Source organism: Copadichromis virginalis, linkage group LG7 (genome assembly GCF_057382275.1).
Source record: "Copadichromis virginalis isolate Kocher_CV1m ecotype Utaka linkage group LG7, C_Virginalis_male_GT1.1, whole genome shotgun sequence".
NCBI classification, from domain to species: Eukaryota; Metazoa; Chordata; class Actinopteri; order Cichliformes; family Cichlidae; genus Copadichromis; species Copadichromis virginalis.
In genome coordinates, this window is record NC_140624.1 from 12,696,350 (window position 1) to 12,715,680 (window position 19,331).

The window sequence follows — 19,331 nt, forward strand, 5'->3', positions numbered from 1 at the left end:
CACAAACAGTGGTTTAAAAGATTTATTGGCAAATGTGTGTGACACAGGCTTCAGTCTTGCCCAAGGCATTACATAGTACTGAATACTTCACATTACAAAAATAAAACCCTGCAAGTAATGGGACAGACAGTAAGGGAGGCATGAGGTTCAAAGGACAATTCTCAACGATTTAAAAACCTAAGAGAACTACGTAATCCTATAGACAGTACTTTCTTCTCCTTCTGATTAAATTGCGAGTGGATTTATTGACCTTTAAGTTAAAAATGAGGTACAAAAACAGAAGAGTGACATTGCCATCTTCGTGCATATTCTTTCAAGTCCTTCACTTTCCAAGGGCCTTATCCAGATTTGTCTTGATGGCGTCGAGGAAGTCTGTAGTATTGACGTAATGCTCGTTCAGCTTGACACTGAAAAGACAGGACGCGGCACATCAGAAAAGTCAACAGAAAAACAAAAGTGTAAAAACATGCAAGCAACACAAACAAGATAATGCTGTTGGTTAGTTACACAGGGATTATTAAAATAATACATTTTACATATCATGATTAAACAGACTACAACTGAGTACTACAAGGTTGTGCCCGTTTCATTTTGCATGTAGCTTTTAGACAACAGCGTATTATATGAAGCATTCATTCAGCGGCAGATGAGAAAACCGCAATGCCTTCAAGCAAACAAATGAGTCAATGCAACAAACAGATAAGTATATACACTAAATGTGCACGAAAGCGTGGAGGAACTAGATGACAAGGCTACAGAAGTCTTGAGTAAACATTTTACAAGCTCGACATAAATCATTCTTAAGCAGATGCATTTGGAAAATCCTGCGTTACATGTGAAGTTTATTTTGTTCATTACAAATCAGAAACGTTCACTTAATTAAAACACACTTAATACTCCCTTGATTGACTTTAAAAGCCATCCTAGAAAAAAGAAATAAATCTTGCTTTTTGTCAACCTTGAAAGTGAAATTTAAATTGTGTTTTTCTTTTTAAATAAGTTGCTGAAAAATATATAGTAATGAAAACCTCGCAAATATTCCGGAAGATGAGGACAAGTTTATATAAAGTGCAGGTCAGAATCAGGGCAAAGATTAAATGCTGTCTTGGGTTTAACTTGAGGTTAAATCCACACGATTATCAATAATTAAAGATTAAAGCCATAGCGTCAAACCTTATTCATTTTCTGGCTGCCATCATAGGCTTAATGTCCCAAAACATAAAGATGCACCAAGGCCTGAATGGCAGCATCCTTCAAAATCAATGCAGCAACTGATGACTTTTTGTATGACTGATGAATCTGCAAATTCTCCTGTGAAAATTTGTGTGTTTTATAAAAATCTCATCCAGCAGTGAAAAATGGATGCCACTAGTTCTCAAAGCTCAAGATGATATCTTCAAATTATTTGATGCAATAATAAAAATAACAAGCAGCAAGTCCTTAGATGCTGAAGATGATACACGTTTGGCATTTTTGATTTAACAAAATTAAAAATGGCTACAGATTACTTTTGTTGATCAACTATTTGTTAGGGTAATCAAGACTTCCTTCAATCCTATTCCGTTGTTACATAATAAATGTAAAGGTTAAGCAGTAAACCCTTAATGTCACATGGTTAAAGTAAAACTAGTTGATTAGATTGGTTGAGTTTAAAATGATTTATCAATTAAATGTGTTCTGCAGTGAACGTGGTAATGTTCATATATATTACTTAATATTTCCAGTGTTCTGAAGCAAAGCAGAACTCCAGCAGCAAAAACTATCTAACAAAATGATTATTGAGTATATATACTGTGATTTCAGTAAGTCTGCAACTACACTGCAAACTAAGGTGTCAGCAGGGAAATAAACTTACTTGGACAGGCCGTGGATGCAACCTGCCAGGTCCTTGGTCATAGTACCACTCTCTACAGTCGCGACACACACCTGCTCCAGTGTCTGGGCGAACCTGCAGAAAAATGCAGACATTTATTAAAAAAGGTCACATTTCACATTAGCATGAGTAAGTTTCCTGAAATATTAAACCTCTCTTACTTTATGAGGTCAGGGTTGCCGTCAAGTTTCCCTCTGTGCTCCAGGCCTCGGGTCCAGGCAAAGATGCTGGCAATGGGGTTAGTGCTGGTTGGCCTACCCTGAAAGCAGAGATGGAGACACTGTGTGCATTAAAAACTACTAAACATATCAACTGCAGCATCAAATATTTAATAGATCTGAGCGTCTGCAGACACTTGTCATTACATTCTTCACCACAAGATGGCAATGTAGCTCTACAGATGACACTGCCTATGCAAGCAGAAACTTAAGATTACTAACACAGACCCCACAGGGTTGGTGGTTACTAACCTTCTGGTGCTCACGATAGTGCCTGGTCACAGTGCCGTGGGCTGCCTCAGCCTCAATAGTCTTGCCATCAGGACAGACAAGAACTGATGTCATGAGTCCCAGAGAGCCAAAGCCTAAAACAGGAAACGCACCATCTTCTTTTAGTGCAACTACCCAAAAACTGGCACGCGCCTCATATGCTTGCAGGTTTCAGTGTTTTATGACAGTGATGTTTTCCGAATATCTCACCCTGCGCAAGGATGTCGGACTGAACGTCTCCGTCATAGTTCTTGCAAGCCCACACAAAGGCTCCGGAAGACTTCAGCACCTGGGCGACCATATCGTCGATAAGCCTGTGCTCATACCAGATCTTCAGTTTGTCAAACTCTGGCTTGTAATTCCTGCAGAAGACAACACAATAAGATAGTTTTTTTCTTTTTCTTAAAAAGAACATTAAAGTGATAAAATGGTTATAAATGTTGGACCAAATACTAATTAGATTAATACTAATTAATTTGAGCTTAAATTAAATGCATTTGTTGATTTAACAATAATTGTGCAAATGACACTGGACAAATGGATCATTGATAAATGTGCACACATAAGCAGAAAGCTAGAAGACACTCACTTTTCAAAGATATCCTGGAAGATGTCTTTAAATCTGCCGTCGTAGGCTTTAAGAATGGTGTTCTTTGTGCTCATGTACAGGGGCCACTTCTTGCCAATAGCGTACTGGAAGCAGCTGTGTGCAAAGCCTGTAATAGACTGATGAAGGGAATAAAGAAACAAACATGACTGCTGAAGGCTTTATCAGTTGAACAGGGGCTAACAACCTTCCCCTTATCAAGTTGAAAGTCATTTGCGATGACCTCTGATGTTGTAAAATCAAACAGACCCGTGCTGATGAAGGCAAACAAAACAGTAGCAAAGAGAGTTGAAACGACGATAGAGGACTGCAGAGACTGCGGTGTGCATTTTACAACTCAATAGCAGCTTATTTGAGAGTTCAGACAATATGAGGACAATAATACACACAACCCAGATGTTAAATAACTATGGCGTAGAATTAAGCAAATCTTTTAACACCATCTGGATGTTGCAATACCAAATTTTATACAAATTCTTCTATTTTTTAAGAAACCAATGAAAAAAAAATATTTGAAGCCTACACCAAAGAGCAAGCAAAGTTTAAAAACCAGACCTGTACTCTCATTTGCTTACACGCCACCCTAAATAGACCCGTGTTTTAAGATATCATCCACAATAATGCTGGTATAAATTTTTACATCCAATAAAAACGTCATGTTGCGATATTATTGTATAACCAGTCAAGCCCAGACAGGTCTAACACGCGAGAGCCACGTGTTAGCCTCCAGTAGCAATTGTGCACCTAAAAGGAGCTACTTTAACAAAGTACAGTACTTTGTTGAAATAGTAGCATTGCTACCTTTAGGGGGAACACTCTCTTGCATATTTTACAAACGTGTTCCACTACTTGAGGGGAAAAAAATCCCCAATATGATCAGTAAGGAGTAACTCGTTTCAACTCGATCAACTTATTGCAGTTGTTGTTTAACCGGTGCGTTAAGCAGGCATCTCACACTACTGCTTACATTTTTCAGGGAAAAACACTACTTCTGCTACTCGTGTGTTTATATTTGACTTGTTTCACTAACATGGTACTATAATGCTGCTTTTTTAAAGAGTCGCACTTCAAATTAGGTAGTGTGTCATCAATGACAATAGCTCATTGAAAATGCTGCTCATTTAAGCCTACAATGCTTAATTTCAAGAACCAATCAAATGTTGTTCTATATTTTTTCTCTGTAACATTAGAAAAATTACTATTGGACACTTTCTTAAAATCTAGTGACATTATTGAGGTTATATTGCCTCCAATTTGAAATACCATCAGCTGTTCTTTTCACTATATGAAAATGTCCATGTATTTACATTGTTTACCTTTTATATTATATTCTTAAAAATAATTAAAGGTTCTCATTTATATGTATATGTTTTATATGTTCCTTTTAGAACTTCTGGGCAAATGTTTAAGAATGTAAAAATATTAAAATGGTAAACATTTCAGTAATATAAAACACTTTACAGGCCAAACATATAATATTGCTTTATAACACCAAATGTAAACATTGTATTTTAAAGTTTATGGTATAGCAGTATTTCTAATATTTTGAACATTTGATGGTTCTACTCTTTCTTTGCATGTCCCCGTGGTTCTCACGTAGGTGTTAGAAGAAGTTTATGGTGTTTAAGCCCATTGTGGAGACCGATGCGCTGTATAATTTACAAAAATACAGTTTCCAGGTCCGTGGAAGAAGGTTCAAAACCACATTCATGTAACAGAGGCCTTTTTCTAGGAACAAGCTCTTTCCTTTGTCCTTCTTCAGTTTGGACCTTCCTAGTTCTGTCACAACTTCACTCGTCCTGCTGGTATTCACATTTCTGCCTGAACCCATGTGTAAGATTGCAATTGGTCGCCCAAAATATTCAAAAAAATGTTGCCATAAGCAGTACATTTTGCTAACTAAAAGAGCATAATATGACATTGTATTTTGCCACATAAATCTAATATTTTATAGCTCCAATTTAAATTTCCTGCTCAGTCAAACTCAGGGCACAACGTTTGGTAGCCCCTGGCCATCAACAGCAATGTTTCATTAACAGGCAGGAATTCATTAACACCAAGATCTTACTCGCATGAAGAAGCTTTTCTCTTTTGTTACTAGCTATGGACACTTGATCTGTTAAAGTTGTTTGTTGTTGTTGTTGATGATTATTTAGCCACACTGGCACGAGTCGGCTGGGTCATTTTTCAAGATAAATGCGGGAACTGTTGTTTATTGTGAATTTTTTAAACACACAACAGGGTACTACTACTGTAAATATTAGCCAGTGGAAAACTGGCTAATATCTGCATGTTTTCTTTAAGTAGAAGTATCTGCTAACCTCATCTGTGTTGTACATGCCCATTCCACAGCCACCTGCAGGGAAGTCAAAGACCTCCCATTCCTTGTTTGAACTGCCATCAGCAGGTGAGAAGATTATCTTGAATTTGCCGGGCTGGTCGACAACAAAGTCTGTTGCTCTGTACTGTAGAAGAAACACAGAAAGTTAGACAGAAAGATATTTAGTACTTCTGGCTCAAAATGTGGGAAAAACAAATAAACAAAATCAAGCCCCACCTGATCACCGAAGGCGTGTCTGCCAATGGTAATGGGCTGTGTCCAGCCAGGAACAAGCCGGGGAATGTTCTTGCAGATGATTGGCTCACGGAAGACTGTGCCGCCCAGGATGTTCCTGATGGTGCCGTTGGGACTCTTCCACATCTTCTTCAGGCTAAACTCTTTATATAAAAAACAAACAAAAATTATAGGCAAGTCAATCATTCACGCATGTGCAGTGTTGGTAAACACCTATTTAGCTTTGCAGTTTACAAGATCATAGCTGCATTCATATGGGGAAAACACCTGTTGCTACCTTTTTACAAAGGGTACTTGTGGAAAACATGCATTAATAAACAATTTAACTGAATTTGTAGCCATCCTGTAGGGGATGATTTTTCTTTTTAATTTTATTAATCCTCTAAAAAGGCATACAGGTATACAAAGTGAAACAAGAGATGCCTGACATCTTAGTCTGTGAAGGCTTTTTTTTTTTCAAAGCAATCTGCCTCCTGTCAAAGGAAGGTTTTATTAATCACTTAACGTGCCTTATTAAACAACGTGTGCCCATTCACACTGCTTTTAATCTATATCTACTAAGCCCAAAATTGCCACTTTAAAAAGTCGTCGATGCGGAATTGTATTGTCAATGCATTATACACTAATACCACGTAAATGTGTTTTTGTACACAGGAAGCTATGGGGGCAGTATCACCTATATCGTCTGCCAAGACTGCATTCACGGGGCGACCGTGGCTCAGGGGGTTGGGAATCGCATCTGTAACCGGAAGGTCGCCGGTTCGATCCCTGGGCTCTCTGTCCTGGTCGTTGTGTCCTTGGGCAAGACACTTTACCCTACTGGTGATGGCCAGAGGGGCCAATGGCACGATATGGCAGCCTCGCTTCTGTCAGTCTGCACCAGGGCAGCTGTGGCTACAACTGTAGCTTGCCTCCACCAGTGTATGAATGTGAGAGTGAATGAATAGTGGTATTGTAAAGCGCTTTGGGTGCCTTGAAAAGCGCTATATAAATCCAATCCATTATTATTATTCAATACTAACGAAGGAGAATGTAGTGGAACGGCAAAAAACAGGGACAAAAGAAAATGAAAATGGAGATTTTTTTATTTTTTTTTGAACGTAAAAGCATTTCACAGAAAACAAACAAAGTGCAAAGTTTAGCTTTCCTTCCACGACAGCACAACTGCAGTGCACGAGCATTTAGAGCACCAGCAACCTAGAGCTGTTACATTAACACTGAATGGATCAGTTTTAGGGTGTTAAGTGCGTTGGGTTGATACCTTATTTTAATGTTTGTTCAGTAATGCTTGTGTTAGCTTACCTGTCGGAAACTCCTCAGGATGATGCTTGCTAAGCAAACACCGTTTCAGTTTTGTTAGCTAATGAGTGAAATGAGTAAACCATTAAATAGGAGTATCTACACCGTCTTCTAGTCCCCCCCACCCGCGTTATATTAGGGTTTATTCCGAGTACTAAACCTCTTCAACTAATGTTAGATTTTTAATCCGTGGGTTGGAGCATATCAATAATTAATTATTTACTTAGTCATTTATTATTTAATTACTTAAACTTTTTGATTGTCATCGAACACGACACCATCTAAGAAACTATGATATAGAACCAAATTTGTGATTAGTAATTTTGCTTTGTTCGGTTTTACTAGTATTAAGGCATACAGATGAGTTTGTGCTGTAAAGACGCTCATGCGCCTCTCAAATGGCTGAAGTCATGACAGAGAGCATTTTTAGCATTGTTATGAACAGCTGATAACATATTCTCAAAGATAAGAGCAAGCTTCACTCCAGAGCATGTCCACTGCAATCATGAATTCATGAACTGAACCATCTGTAAACTTTTTTTTTTTTGACTGGAAAAAAAAAATCTTTTTGATTTCATTTGAAGCTTTATTTGAACTTAGACCTCAGCCAACTTTGCTTTTCTACTATCACATTGTTTTTTGTTTAAAATACTACTAGCACAAATACTACTATTTAATAATATTACTTGATATTTTTTTATTTTTTTCATTTTTATTTGACAGTCTTATTGAGTGATGTCAAAAACATATCTAATTACTAGGGGATTGAACCGTTCGATACAGTGCTTTTGGTTTGGTACGCATATGTATCGAACAATACAAAATTTTTAATTTACTTTATCAACTTTTCTTCTGAAGATGCTGTCTGTGTTGAGAGCTCAGTGGGTCTGCCTTCGACTACTCCGCCTAGGCTGCACTGTCGAGCGCAGATCCACTGAGCGCAGGGCAAGCTAGCGAGACAGAAGCTAAGCTCGTTGCAACACGGCAAATTGAACCTCCCCCACCCTCATTCAGATCTGGCCTTTGGAACTATTTTGGTCTTCATGTGAAGCATGACCCTGAAGGTAAGCGCGTCATGGACTAAAGTAAAACAGAATGTTGGATGAGCCACGCAATGCTCAATTACATCGGTGGGAACTACTGCGTTAGCGCAGTTTGCTCGTTAACGTGTTGACACCGTCCAGCCCCATGCTCGTTAACGGAGATTTGCCATGTTGTGGCGTTAATGTCATTTCAGGTTAACGCTGACAGCACTAGTGGGAACACAATGAATATGACTGCACATTTACACCGACATCATCCTAGTGCAAGTGGAAGCAGACAAAAACAACAAGCACGCATGCTACAAACTTTACCTGAGTCATTTAGACAGCCGTTAGCACATAATTCTCCTTATGGGGACCTGATATGTTTAATATGCTGCTGAGAATATAGCCCAGAAGAAGCGTATAGTATAGCTTTTATTTTGGAAAGAGCCATTTCTCTGTAATAAACTCTCTTTTCCAAAGATGAGTGATTTCTCGATAAGATAGATTTATTATTTTATCCCTTTGTTGTTTCAGCAACATTAAATTTAAAAACTTTTTAATTTGTCATTTTAATAAATGACAAATTAAAAAGAGCATGAACATTTTTTGTATCGAAAAAAATATCGAACCGTGACACCAAAGTATCGAACCAAACCGTGAATTTTGTGTATCGTTGCACCCCTACTAATTACTACAACAAACAATTGTTGACTAATCGAAGAAAAATTGGCAGATTAATCGACTACAAAAATAATCTTGGGTTGCAGCCCTACAGCGCTGTATTCAAAAATATGCAGAATTAATGTAGCAATCACTTTGAGAGAATGAAAACCTTAAGTCTAAAGTGCTCTGAAACTAGAAATTAATAATTGGCGATTAAAGATTTGGCAAAGACCTTCAACTCTGGCTTCGTCAGGTGTGATGGTGGCACACTTAACCGCTACGCTGTACTTCTTGGTAGCCAGGGCGGAGTCGATGGTGACCTGGTCATCAGTCTGGTCACGGTATGGCAGACCCAGGTCGAAGTACTTCAGCTCAACATCAACATTGGTCAGGATGAGCTAAACAATCAAAAATTAAAATTAATTAATTAAAAGGCACTACCCCCCCCCCCCCCCCAAAAAAAAGGCACCAACAATGCAAAACCAGGTACGGACAGAGTAATGTCTGAACAGAAATGCAGCCTTGCAAATGTGTCACAAAAGATCTTACCACCTGCTTGTAAACACTGATGCATAACAGATACTGTTATAACAATACTGCATTAGTGTACTGTACTGTAAAGTGATGCATTAGGTCAGGGGTCGGCAACCTGCGGCTCCGGAGACGCAGTATTTAGCTGAAGTGAGTTTTATTTATGTTAGTTCTTTTTTAAAAAAAAAAAAAAGAAACAAAAAAAAAAAAAACTTGTAGTTCTAAATTGGAAGATTGTGATGTTGAAATATAGAAATAAAATTATATTTTATTATTTTTTCATTGCTCAAAATAAGCGTCACACTCGTGGAAGCCAGTGTACCCGCCGAAACGCCGTGCATTTCAGGTAGGCCAAATATGGATCTTCAGATCCACATTATGTCAGCAGCTATTCTCCTTCGTGAACTATGTTAAAAAAAAAAAAACACCGCTCACGCCTCACAGATGACAGCTTACAGTCCTGCGTAAAGATGAAAGTGACTTCGTACAGCCCCGATTTGCAGACGCTGTGCTCATATGGGATATGTGCAGAGGTTCAGGAGCAGAAGTCCCATTGTAAACATATCACGGCAGACCCGACGAGGTTACCATGAACATGCTTTTCAGCATCTCTTTATTGACCACTTTTCACACACGGTTGCTGTAGCTCACAGCCCGACATATACCAACAGCAGCAGAGATAGCGCAGATGTTAAGGTGTCGAGGCGTGATTGCGGGTGCCGCTCAGGTGCTTCCGCCTCCCCTGCAGCGCCGCTGCAGACCACGCCCCGCTACACACGTTAACCTGGTAAAATACATATTTAGGCAGAATTTTGCAAATATCTACTTTTCATTTTTTAGCAACATAGTGCTTTTTTTCAATTATTTTTTAAAAGTCAGGTCAAGGCTCCAAAAGCCCAAAAGCGATATAAGGGTGGCAGCTCAAAACAGTTTTTGTTTGCTACATGGATCCTTTTAGTTCAGGTTGGTGTCTTTCCTTTTGTTATATTTCTTTAAGAGTTCAAAATGTGTTAATTACATAAATAAAATGTAATTTTCTTTGTAGCACTTCATGGATTTCATAAGCAACACACCTTAGTTGTTCACACAAAGCATAAAGGTAAAAAACAATATATACAGTGTTATCTTCATTTAAGATGTCAAAAAGTATTTGCGGCTCCCAGTTTTTTCTTTTGCGTGGAAACCAGGTCCAAATGGCTCTTTGGGTGTTAAATGTTGCTGACCCCTGGCATTAGGTGTTCAAGACTTCAAAATTTTCAGACCACTAAAAGCATATAGAAGTTAGAGGTGGGAATCACGAGGTACTCCACAATACGATATCACAATACTTCACTCACAATATGATAGTAATGTTTAACATTTTGCAATATGCAAAAATTGTGGAATGTTAAAAATCACAAAGTATTGCAACAACATATCAAAGTTAAACATTGTCAGTATCAGTTTTATCCAATAAGATTATATCAGTTATTTTTTTCCTGCAAAATGAGATCATCAAGCACACCAACACTGTCACTAAAACCTGCAAAATGCAAAATAAGAAAGAGTCAGTCTGCCATCAATCTATAACTGAATGGGGTCAAGTTTCTGATAATACAGCAGCTAATTGTAAATACACAGCTAATACTGTGAAAACTGCAATTAACTGTAAATAACTATTCACCAGTAAAATCACCAGGCAGCCACCAATTTATTTATTTTTTATAGAAGCAAGGAGTTTGCTCATGTGACTGAGCCATTGCACTGATTTAGAAGGTAGCTTTGTCAAGCAAAGCGTGCCCAGTGTTGGATGGGTTTTCAGTTGAGCCAATTTAATGCAAGTTTGGTCAGCTAACATTGTGTCAGGGTGGTGCTGCATGAGATGAGCCCGCTTGTTTTGTAGTCTTGCCAGAGTATTTTAATTTAGTCAATACAATATAAATCTTATCAGGTATGAAATATCAATTTGGTGCCCCTGTAGCAATACAATATTGTCTCAAAAAAAAAGCAATATCACGCTGTATCAATTCCCCAAGCCTAATTGAAATTATTATGTTCCAGGGTGTGTTTGTTTTCTCTAGATAGTGAAAACTGCTGTATAAACATAGCCCTGTTTGCTATATTAATAAAATGATCAGAATGAAATCAGCAAACTATCAGGCAGCCTTAAGAACATATTTAACGTGGAAATCATCCAGGTTACTTAACAGAAAAGATTCTTAGAATCTTAGAAAGAACCCATTAAAATTTTTTTTTAAAAAGATAGGCTTGGGAGCCAGTAAGTGGAAGCATCATCATATAACGGGCTCCTATCACAAAGTTTTACAGCCTCCTCCAGAGTAAATAGACGCAGACACCTGGCATATTGACAACCGACATAAACACCAGACTGCCAGGCTCCACTCCCTATAGTTAAAGTGTAGACAGACTTGTTTGTCCTACCATAGCTAGGATTATGCATTTGAATTGAAGAAGACAGAATTCAGATTTCTAGTGGCGATATTTCACTGAACCAACAACAGTTTTCTGTCATAGGATCGGATCCGGAGGGCAAAACACTGTTACAACACACCAGCCAATCGTGGACATGCCAGAGAACTAAAGCACAATCCTATAAAATTTCCATCAATTTCTAGCCATGGGTATTTAGAGCACCTTCCAAGAAAAAGAAATATATGCGGACAAACTGCAAGTTGTGGGAAACTGTAATCCATATTCAACACTCACTGCAGTGAGTCTTCTCACACTGCGCCTAGGATGACAGTGTACAGAGATGCATACAGTTAAATTCACTTTAAACCTGGACGGGTCGTTTGTGCTGCTGTGTTGGAGGTTAATGATATTGTCAGAGCAAAGGTGAGGGCAAATAAGCCAATGTTTGCTGACAAACATCAATCTGTGACATTCTGGTTAGCTAAGATAAACAATATTTAATGGCATTAATATATATCTCATAACTTGAATCAAATGGCAGGTAAACCTGTCCTGTAGCTAAGATCAACTACAATTAACAACCTGGGGTGCTGTTGATGAAGGTGGGTTTGGTGTGGCTGACTGCATGCATGTATGGCATGGTGAGACAAGGTTTGCTTGCAAGCATTGCCATTCACATGAGCAACTACCCATCAGTTTGGCTACACAAATGCAGTAAAACTGAGTCGCATTAACCCTGGTTTTGCAATCCAGACAGATATTTCTGCAAGTATGTGACATCTTTTAGAAACTATGAATAGAATTGGCTTTGATTGGACCAAACAGCCAATTAACTGTCATATTCAGCACCCCATCAAAATCTTAAAAGACAACTTGACAAGCAAGCGAGCGTTGTGTAAACAGCCAGAAATGTTCTGCCCCGAAGATATTTTTTCACCAGCATTTTAAAGATCCCCTAGCCTGTATCACAAAGACCTGAGTTTTAATTTGCATGACTTTAGGGAATAATTAAATGTACCATTTTCCTTTTGAGAGTACCTAAAAAACCGATAAAATGTACTTTGGGATCACTGATTGTTAACAAGACAAAACTGCTCATCAGCTGTCAAAAACATTCAATGATTGAACCTCATGCTATTCTGCGTTTTCTTCCTGAGCCAACAACATCTGCTCTCTCTGGAGAAAATCAGCCACTGAATTACCAAAGCCCCTCCCCAACACACATACATAATCCTCTACATAACACTTCCCACACAGCCACCTGCCAGCCTGCCAGTCAGGCTGCATGGGCTCAGTTTTCCCCCTTCAACCTTGGATGCCACTTTATCACCTTCTCTTTAATGAACTCCCAGATGATCCTGGTCATCTCGTCTCCGTCCATCTCCACCACTGGGTTCGCCACTTTGATGCGTTTGTCGGCATCTGTCAAAAATAAAACGTGAAGTACAAAAAACATGAGACTGCTGTGTGCCAATCATAGAATAAATGCATTAATCAAGGGTAGAGCTGGGCGATAAAACGATAACGATATGTATCGCGATATAACTTTTACTCGATAGAGAAATTAAGCTACCGCGATAGACCTCGCCGCTCTTGTCCTCTTAAAAAAAAAAAAAAAGGTCAGCCAATCCAAATTAAGTAGCGCAGAGCCGAACCAATCACAGCCGCAGCGTCACGTCGCGTGACTTGTTACGTACAGCACAAGTGCCAAGCCACACGTGTGTTTGTTTGGGAAGCAGCCAGCGGGGTAATGGAGCCAGCGCGTAATGGAGGAAATGAGTGTGCCGACTAGAAAAATCAACCGAGCGTGACCGAAGAGAAAACAGACGATGGTTCCAATGCCGGAGAGATTGTCGAACGGAAGAGCCACAGAAGTTCCGTAGTGTGAAGGTATTTCGGCTATTTCAAGTCTGACAAAAAACAGTAGCGTGCACTGTAAATTGTGCCGAAAGCAAGTCTGGAAATACAATAAACTGGTGCATGCGTCACACTGTGCGCCACGTTATTGTTTCGGTGAAATGAATTTCTACAATACTGTTAATTCTACTCTCTGCAGTGTTTAAATGCTTACATATACACACAGTTACTGTCCGTCCACACATACGACTCGGTTCTGCTTCTATGCCCCAGCTTTGTTTACTTTTTCCCACCGAGGCTTCTAGACTTCTGATTGGCCAACATTTCTGCACGGTTAGGAATCTAGCGCCACCTGCTGCTTTGGCATGTTCATAGCACCGTTTTCCTTCATTTCTCCCTTTATGTGTGGACGGGATTATTTTTTAAAACGAAAACGGAAAATCTCCGTTTTCAAAAATACCCGTGTACGTGTGGACGTAGTCTCAGTCTCTGACTGGAAGCGCTAATTCGTCATTCGGCTTTTGTCAGACTAAAGTAACTGTTAAAACTGTTTGAAAAGCTCAGCTATACAACAAGGAGAGATTGAGAATTTCCTTTTAGTTCTCAGTTTATTTGATATTGTTACAGTTAGTCATTTTTGTCTGTTCTTCTGTAAAACAAACTAAGATTTATTTTTAGAATTAATATTTTGTTTCTAAGTGGAATTGACAATTTAGTCTGTTTCGTGTGTTCTATTTTGAAACTTAAACGCTTTAGCGGTTGCCTTTTGTGTAGTTTGCAATATTTGCCTTTATTTATCTGAAAAAGTCTCATGTTCCTTAAGTACATCTACCCTGTTGAACTTATTATGGGAAATAAATATTTAAATAAAAACAAGCTGCTGATTATTTCACATTTTACTTGTGAGCAACGGCACATTTAAATCTTACAAATATAGTTATTTGGCTTATATCGTGATAGATATCGTTATCGCCTGAAATGAAAAAAACATATCGTGATATGAAAAAATCTCATATCGCCCAGCTCTAATCAAGGGGGAAAAAGAAAAGGAAATGAATTATGCTCAAGAGGATGAAAACCCGTCTGGTCAGACCAACATTTAAAAATTTAATGTTTAATCCTAAATGTGTTTAAAAGCTACGAAAAGCTGAAATCAATTTGGACCCAAGGCTATTTCTATTTTGCATCCACAAGAGCAGACTCCTCGCATCAACCACAGCTCAAATTTCCATCCAAAACATGCATGAAGAGAGTCCCTGGATCTGGAAGCATGACATCTCTCATTTGTGCTTATTTAGATTTGGTATGTTATGTTGAAGGTTATTTCTAAAAATCCATGGCTCCAGATTTATACTGACTCTAAATGCAACTCCCTTCTAAACTGGGCCAAGTGAACCACAAAAAGGAACTTTTTTTTTTTTTAAGTTAAAAATGTAACTGGCAATTTCTGGCAAGAAAACTTATAGAAAATCTTTGCATGTAACAGAGTGTGAATCTAAACTGTTTATTTTAAACTAGAGCATATGGTTCGGTGTATCTTTTGGATCGATGAGATTTTTTAGTTTAATGTTTAGTTTGCTATACAGATAATATATAAAGATTATATAGGAAGTCATCCAGGAGCCTGGTTCTGCTGGAGGTTTCTTCCTGTTAAAAGGGAGGTTTCCCTTCCCACTGTTGTCAAGTGCTTGCTCAAAGGGCGTCATTTGATTCTTGGAGTTTTCTCGCATTATTGTAGCATTGTTACCTTATGATATAAAGCGCCTTAGGGTGACTACTGTGATTTGGGGCTATGTAAATAAAACAAAATTACTGAAAAATTTGGACATTTTATTTTCTATGAGCTAATCACTACAGCTCCATTCAATACTTCTTGACACATCCTTGTTTGTAGTTAGCATGAATAGCCAACTGACCACACGGTAAATAGCCATTTTAGAGAAACACCACTTCAATAAAAGACCAAATATTATTGATTAGAGCAAGTTTTGGTTTACTCTAAAGCCATTCTTTATTTTGAGAAATGCATATGTTCTTACAGGTAAAAATAATAATTTATTTGTAGGTTTTCTTAAAACCATCAAACCTCATTAGAAAACAAAGTGCTTTATTTTTACACTGACTTTTTAAGACTGTCTCTTTACTTCTTTTCTGTCCACTAGGACTGATATGGATTAGTATGTTTAATCATATCTCCTCTCAGCCTACTCAGTGTGCGAGTGCTGCCAGCAGGAACATTTCAGTGAATAGGAAAGTACAGGGGGGAGGTGCAGAGGATCAAGTGACTCAAATTTCCCAAGCCAAGCTTATGCTCCCCCACTGCCCTAAAAGTAATTCAAGTAAACACAAGGTGTCCTATGGAAACAGGGTACAGCCAACATTTTTAAGAGTGGAAGATATTATATCCATTTAAAACTCAAGCATTAGTCTGAGACTGAAGACATCTGATGTAGCTGGGATTTTGAAGCCATGGTAGCACCTGTCAAAACAGCCTCTGCTCTTATCCTCCGCACCCTGCTGACTACAGAAACATGGCGACCGTGCACTGAAAATTACCTCTAAGGAAGAACAGTTGTGGCTTTGTGTTATGTTACAACTATGTTTATAGGATAGCATATTACACAGACAGAAACGAATGCAATGTCTGTAAAAGAATGGTGAAAAAGTGATTATGTTCTGCTAACTTGCTGTTGTTTTGGCTCTGACACACAACTGTATCACACAATCCTTAACCTATTGGAAATTGAAGAAGGAAATATGTTCAGTTTTGGCACATAACAAAGGAAACTAGGATGATGACTTGTCAGCAGTTTTATTTTAAAACAAATCCATCAATATGACTTCGGTTACTTCCCAACAATAAGCTGGCAGCGATGTTAAAACGAACAGAAAAGCTTTTTATGGATTTCCAAGTTCTGTTTGAAAATTGCATGCCTGAAATTACTTTTACGGCAATTTGAGCTGAAACAGTCTGCTGGCAAAATAAACAAGCTATTGCAATAAATCACTTAAGTGATTCTTTCAGAAAAATGGGGAAATCTATAGGCTGTATATGAGAAAGAGCTGCTTTCTTTCCAAGAGACAGAGGGCACAGTCAAGTAATCTGATGTCTTAATGGTTGGTTAGGAAATTGCAAATAATTTAACCATTTTCTCACATTTCATAAGCAAATCAAGATTTGATTTTTTTTAAAAATCAATTCCATAACAGACTTTGCCCTCCTCCATCTGCTTTTGGAAGAGTACAGACTCTTCCAGCATTGTTTCGTTAACACATTAACTACTGTCAGGCATAATTTCTGACTTGTTCAACCTAAAACTGCAATATCAAGACTTTACTCTCACAATGCGGAGGGAGGGGAGCCCAGGAGAGAGCTGAGCAGGTTATGTAACTTATGAGTGTATCAACAAACTGGAGGCTGAAGGGCGAGCTGAAGCACAGTCATGTGGGCCTGCATGCCACATCACTCGCGCATGCATCGGGGACAGATCTGCAGGATTTGTTCGACCACTTGTAGCTAAAGTCAAAGGCAGGTGTTTGGAGAAATATGCAACCAAGATAATCATTTGAAAACGTGCACAATGACTTGGCTCTTCTGTCGACTCAAAATAAGCACATAAGGCTTTTTTAATGCTAAAAATGCACTTGAGAAGGCTCAGAGTTTTTTTTTAATTATTTCTCTTTCTTGAAGGACAAAGAAATCAGTTGGAGAAGAATTTGTTTACAGGTGATAAAAGAAATCTTTAAACTGTGACTTTGAACCAGAAGACGTTCAATAGTGGAAAGGAGGGAAACAATAAGACTAATGACCTCACCTAGCCTGCAGTGTGGGACTGGAGTATTTAGAGCTTTTAAATACCCTTCATTTTTAGCACAGTGTACTAATTTTAAATTGAACTGTGAGGTGCCTTGTGGAAATTACGGTCAAGCAGTCAAGGACAATCCAAAATGATGTGTGTCTTAAGGAGATCAACAGAATAAGCATTGATTAGGTGTCCCGCCTGGTTAACTTTCAACACAGTAGGACAAGCCTTAGCCCACATCAAGTTTTAATCCAATACTTGGAAAAGGCATTTACGAGGCTCGGGTAATGAACTTTTCATTCACTATCACGATAGTAGAGTGGTCAATGCAAAAGCTTTGAAGCTTACAAATAAAGCAGCATTACACGGGATTGTGAAATTCAAATCAAGTTTAACGACATGTTGGGTCAGCTTTATAAGAGCTGTTAAAATTTTAAAAAGTGCATACCAGCAAAGAGGTGCTACTAAACCACAATGCAATTTGTGGCTGGAACAAAAGAAACCAATCAACACTGTCAATCTTCCACTTTTAGTGTGTCACGCAGGTTTTACACCTCGGAAAAACGAAACACGATTCTATCATACTGTGGAAGTGTTATCAAATCATGCGATCACTTTATAAGAATCCTCGTGATAAAGAGCGTTTGGAGGCGTTGCTGTAATAAACAGTCCTGGGGTATGATCCCTAACCACCATCAAAGAGGTACATGCCGGTGATTCAATCGGATCTGAGCCACAGCGTCCTTCAGCTGACCCACTATTTTATGAACGGTAGCTGGTCATGCTAGTGCGTTTTTGTTCTTTTATCTTATATATCTTATAATTTCAGCCGCATTTAATCTGGGATTGCTGCAGAGCGCACGTCATAAAACAGGATTCCTCTCCGAATCGCAAAAACACAAATCCATTCAGCCTGGTCTCCCTTTTTATTTATTTTTAGAGTCTTGTTTGTTAACATTTAGAGGGAACATAAAAGTAACAAGCCGCACAGTGTTTTACAGTCTAAATAGCAGGGTGAGATGTGGTCTTTATGAGCAGCAGCCTGGATGCAACCCAGATGAGAAGCGTAATGTAGGACAGAGAGCGCCATACGGCAGCAGCGGCGGCAGCCATTGCTCTCCATAGCGGAGACTCGTATGCGGTAACTGACCTTGGGAAAAGTTTCACCCAAGTAAATCACGCACTGACGATCTCACGGCTGACGGGCAGCTCATCCTTTTGGACAACAGAATTTAACCGGGTTCCTCTCGTGGTTATTTTATTATCCACCTCAGAGATTAGCAGCTTTGGAAAAAAATAAATAAATCCGCAAACACGGCTAAAAACGGAAGATTCGCTTAATTCATCAACTGCCAGCTTTTGCACTGCACCGCCACTTTTATTATGAATCTTATATTCTAGGTCAGAGTAGAAGGTATGTAAGCCTGCCAGGGTTTATCCGTTTTAATTCATTTGAGTCCGCATATCTTTACATTGTCCTCCACGGTTCCTCAAAGTTTGAATGGAGGAAGACAAAGACGGGTCGTCTCGCTGAGGCTGCACGCATCTTTTTTTCGACGTTTACATTTTTTATCATTAAACAGCCTCCGTTAACTCAAACATGTTAACGGCCATTTAACGGTCGTGGGCATTTAAAGTATCGGTGCCCTGCGCTCAGGAAACCATTAAAGGTATTAACCGCATCCTACTTGGCTAGCGGCACAGTCAGCTAGCACGGCTACGTTAGCTCCGTAAAAATAGCCGGCTAACCTGATATCGGCTTTTTCTATGTACGCTGACGTTGCATTAGCTCACCTAAATGCAACCAGAGCTACATGTTTTGTTTTGTTTTTTTAAGAGGCCACGTTAACACCAGGCCAGGTCAAGCTGCAGTTAACGGTCAACATAATGATGCTCGGGATGAACCGGCTATCTCTCCACTTACAGTTTCTTTGTTGCAAAGTCTGACAATTTGCAGCCGGCGCAAGCACCGCCGGGTTTCTGGAAAAAGCAGCTCCAGCAGATCTCGAAAGGGAGCTGAGGACTTTCAAGTATCCAGCCATGTCTTCCCGCGACCGAAAACACTTTGCGGTGAACGCTCGACGAAACAGAGCTAAAGAGGGGGGCAAACGCTCCGCGGCTCGCTGCAATATAGTCACCAGCAGCAGCACCGCCCTTCTCCCCTCCCCGGCGGGAGACGCTGAGTGCTACGTCAG

At 39.1% G+C, this 19,331-nt stretch overlaps 1 protein-coding gene across 1 annotated transcript; it reads right to left on the reverse strand.

Annotated features, from left to right (window-relative positions):
- Positions 1-8: 8 nt before the first annotated feature.
- Positions 9-19,242, reverse strand: idh2 (isocitrate dehydrogenase (NADP(+)) 2). Its single transcript, XM_085461788.1, has 11 exons — positions 19,061-19,242; positions 12,807-12,898; positions 8,766-8,931; positions 5,526-5,686; positions 5,290-5,433; positions 2,951-3,087; positions 2,572-2,723; positions 2,344-2,456; positions 2,035-2,132; positions 1,856-1,948; positions 9-407 (listed from the first exon to the last, which is right to left on the reverse strand). Exons 1-11 carry the CDS (start codon positions 19,176-19,178, stop codon positions 323-325), a joined length of 1,359 nt encoding a protein of 452 aa, XP_085317914.1. The 5' UTR covers positions 19,179-19,242; the 3' UTR covers positions 9-322.
- Between the last annotated feature and the right edge of the window lie 89 nt (positions 19,243-19,331).

What these genes read in the sequence shown, in the direction of transcription:
- idh2 (XM_085461788.1), bottom strand. Translation starts at nt 19,178, where the DNA reads ATGGCTGGATACTTGAAAGTCCTCAGCTCCCTTTCGAGATCTGCTGGA. An exon ending in GGGAGTTCATTAAAGAGAAG is followed by an intron (nt 8,932 to 12,806) that starts GTGATAAAGTGG and finishes TTGATTGTTTAG; the next exon opens with CTCATCCTGACCAATGTTGA. An exon ending in GTCCGACATCCTTGCGCAGG is followed by an intron (nt 2,457 to 2,571) that starts GTGAGATATTCG and finishes TTCCTGTTTTAG; the next exon opens with GCTTTGGCTCTCTGGGACTC.